The following is a 3,962-nucleotide window of genomic DNA, read 5'->3' as shown; positions in this document are numbered from 1 at the left end:
ATTGGGAGCTGCGAAACTGGTTGAATTTTTGTAATGTTGACCCACACGATCGTGACCTAGTGCACCTAACGCGGCTTCCAAGATACGCGAAAGGCCCCAGCTAACAGACAGCGCGAAAAATTTCCTACGTAGAAAGTTGCTGGAACTGACAGATGGCGCCACATTCCCTCATGTTATTTGGGTTTAGAGCTCGGCGTACGCTAAATAGTTTTTGAGGAAAGAGAAGAGCACATTAAGTGTTTCACGTCATGGCGAACACCTGTACCGACATCGCACAGTTCACGAGCGCCTTTCCAGCTTCGCCTCCATTGAAACCCGGCCGCTGTGGCCGAGATCGAACCAGAGTGCTCCGGCTTCACTTGTATGCTTGTACTGACAAAGTCATTGAAAGCATACATGCTCCAGGGCCTGTAGATACGCTTCCCGTAGCTATGCCCCGAAGCGTGTGGAAGGATTAGATGCTTCCCATTAACTACTGACTGATGAAGGCATTATGCCGAACGAAACAAGCCAGGAACGTCGGAAATGAAACAGATTTATTTAAAAATGTTATGGTTGATTCTGCAAGCTTGAAGTATTTATTGTGCGCGTCGCAACGCAGCGGACATGACACGCGAAATGAAGATAGGCACCCAGTGGAGATAGGAACAACGGACACAGGCTACCACGATTGTGGACAACTGGTTCAGCTTACGGAATAAATTCCAGCTTACGTAATATATTCCAGGAAAGCAAATCAAGATGTCCGCGTATATGACATTGGCACCAGAGGATAGCTGAAATATAAGTAATCCCTAGGGCGCTGCAAAAATCGGACTGCATTGCCACGGAAAGGTTTTCTTGAGTACGGAATAAAGGCTCACACGAAGTATAGGTGAATCTCAGTGGCTTTCTGGTGCATATTGTTGCCAAGTGCGAACTGAAAAACAAGGCTTCGCTCGTAGTGAAAACATTTGATTTGATGCGTAACTCCAGATTTTGAAAAAGAGGAAGACTAGGTGACAAAAATGATAGTGCACTGGGATACTAAGCTGGTGAGCTCTTTGCACACAAAAGAAGTACTGCAAGATTTTGCTTGTTTTCAATCAAAATAAACATATCTGGGTTAGAGAGTAGCCATGCGAAATTATACGTTGTTATAAGTTAGTCCACTGCACATCTGCTTAGGGTTCTTGTTCAGTCTATGCACACATACAAACAAAAGTCGAAATGGGCCTCCTTTTACAGCACGTTGTTCAATCTTCGCGCATGATCCACCGATGTCATCGAGGGGCCTTGCCAGCTCATCGCGGAATTTTTTGTCCACTCCCTCGAGGCATCCCATTCAAAGACACTTTCATTAGGAACAGTGGGTCCTTCCTCTGCTCTTTGTTTGGCTGTTGTTCGCGTCCAAAGCTGGTCTCAGGCACTCGCAGCACAAGTACCAGGCTTGAAAATAGCACGCTGCCAACAATTGCAAAGCCCACATCATCGCGTCCGTACTCCTTCAGCAGGCGAAGTGAAGAGGCGACTATCGCCCCTACTCGACCACAGGCGTACGCTGCGCACATGACCGCGCATCGAGCGCTTGTCTGGAACAGTTCCGCAATAAAGATGTAGTGTGCGGTTGCGGTCAGGATGGCGCACTGCTTTGCGATGGTCATTAGAATGTAGGCGATGTACTAGGGTCGTGCGTACACAACCACACCACACAGACTGCACAGACCTCCGAGCAGCGGTAGCATGAACAAAAGAACCTGCTTCCTGCCGGCGATGTAGAGGGCCATGTAGCTGGGTATGCCCAAGAAAAAGTCCGTGACCTTCACCACCTCGGAACCTTGGAGCTCCAGCACAGCCCACAACATGCGGTAGTAAGCGATCATGACGGCGAAGCTCATGAGGAATACAACAGCGGCTCGTTCCCGAAGGTCGCCTGCGATCACGACGGCGGCCGGTGAGGCGGCGGTGTGACTGCCCTCACACCCTTTAAGCTCCGAGCGCAGTCTGCGCACCGACTGCTGGGCTGCTTCCAGCTTTACACCGTTTACCTTGGCAGCTCGCTTCATGATTACCTCGGCTTCGCGGAACAGCGACATCGTGATGAGCCAAAGGCGTGACTCGTTGATGACAAAGAAAGTTGATAGCAGAAGTACCGTGGGATTCAAGACGACCGTATTCAGCCAATACCAGGGCAAATCAAGGCGGACCACGAAGAAGACGAACACATAGGCGCAGACAAAGGGGACAGAGGTCATGAGGACTAGGTAGTATGCCTGGTACTTGAATGGAGTCAGTTCGTAGATCAGGATAAATGTGATGACAAAGATGCTGCTCACGCTACCTGAGCTGACGAACCGCGAGGCCACGTAGACGAAGTATGTGTCCGCGCAGCAGCTGCCCAGAGCACTGAAGAGCAAAGATATTACTGCTGCAGTGATAACCGGCTGCCGGCCTGACATGTCAGCCACGTACCCGGCCAAGCTAACGAAGACCAGTGCTCCACTCATGATGACTGCATCGGCCAGGGCCCACTGCCACGACCGGTGGCAGACCATGTTCCAGAAGCTGCGGGCAGTCCGCCTGGCCAGTCCTTGATCGTAGTCCCGCGCATTGCATGCAAATGTCTCCGTGGGGCCGCTGCCGTTACCAATTATGGGATTGACGTAGGCGTAGCACTGGCTGTAGCCGCCGTTTTCGTCCACAGGTATGCCCACGTTTTTCCAGGTCTCGACCGACCGATGGGAGAACTGCGGTGGGGGCTTGCACCAGTGGTCCACGGGGCCCGAGACGAGGGTGAATGACTGGCTGTGACATATCAGCGCCACCATGGCGACGATGCCGAAAATGAGCATCCTCTGTTGGTTGCTGCCATGGGCGTACGGTCCGCTAGACCGCACTTCTTCGGTCGATAAGGCGGTGGTGGGCGCCCGGGGGAAACTGCCGGACGCTATTGGCGTGACCGAGCTTGGACTGCCGCCGCCTGACAAGGCGGGGGAGATCACGATGATGTGCTGGTCGAAGGGATCCGCGAGGACTGGTATTATGGCTTAGAAAGCGATGCACCTTCTCTAGCGCAAGGATGGCGGGCGTGGAATTGCGTGCTGCCTCTAGCCGTTGGCCTTAGTGGGAGCGTGCACTCGTGGCTCGCCGAGACGATGATGACAATCTCTGTAAAGAAGATGAAGACAGGTGTACTGTAACGAAATGATGAATGAACTTCACTACGTGTGAGCCTTTCGTTCCTTGCCTTCAGTTATAGCGAAATTACATGTCATCATTAGTGATGCAGCTGATTCATTCGTGAACAATTTTGTGAGCTGCCTTTGCCGAGGAGTGTCTCACTATGCTGAAATACGAGGACGAAGGTGTAAGCCCACGCTAGTGCTCGAGAGTCTATACCGTCAAACGCTTTCAAAATTCAACCATTTTTAAAATTGTGCGACTCATCTCTTCACGCCTCCAGTATATTTCTTAGTCAACCTGCAGTTTCTTTAGTTCCGCCTGGTCGCGTTTGCATGCTCCACTTAAGTGTTTCGTGCAGTCTCTCCTTGATCCCTTAAACATTATATACAGAGATGTTCGCAAAATATATAACAACTCACCCTCTGTCCAGATTGCGTTCGATGGCATTTTCCCATCGAATGCAAAGCTGCAGCCCTTTCCTTTACTTCACGGTTTGTTGCACAACCACCTAAGGTGCTTTTGCTCTCGTATTCTTATTGCTAAGCCTAACGTCATCTCGGCCTATGAGGTAGTACCACGTGAGGTGGTACGACGAGAGGACAGGCGGTATATAGTGAGCCATAGGGGCTACGACCCAGAAAGCATGCAGATCCCGCAAATTCAAGAGGCGAGAGAATAAAGAGCGCACGCAATCAGAAGAACTTCGGGAATGTGAATCGTGGCAGGGAAGAAGCGGAAGCAGGTGAGCCGAGACGCACGATGGAGGCTGCTCAGGAGAAGAAAACAGCGCTAATCAACAG

General features: G+C 51.1%; 1 protein-coding gene across 1 annotated transcript; it reads right to left on the bottom strand.

The window, feature by feature from the left end:
• Positions 1 to 1,661: 1,661 nt before the first annotated feature.
• Positions 1,662 to 2,831, bottom strand: LOC144134210 (organic cation transporter protein-like). The gene has a single exon (XM_077667169.1). It carries the CDS (start codon positions 2,829 to 2,831, stop codon positions 1,662 to 1,664), a length of 1,170 nt encoding a protein of 389 aa, XP_077523295.1.
• Positions 2,832 to 3,962: the final 1,131 nt, after the last annotated feature.

Source organism: Amblyomma americanum, chromosome 5 (genome assembly GCF_052857255.1).
Source record: "Amblyomma americanum isolate KBUSLIRL-KWMA chromosome 5, ASM5285725v1, whole genome shotgun sequence".
Classification (NCBI taxonomy): Eukaryota; Metazoa; Arthropoda; class Arachnida; order Ixodida; family Ixodidae; genus Amblyomma; species Amblyomma americanum.
Note: the sequence above shows the minus strand (reverse complement) of the source record. Positions and strands in the feature narration are given on the sequence as shown.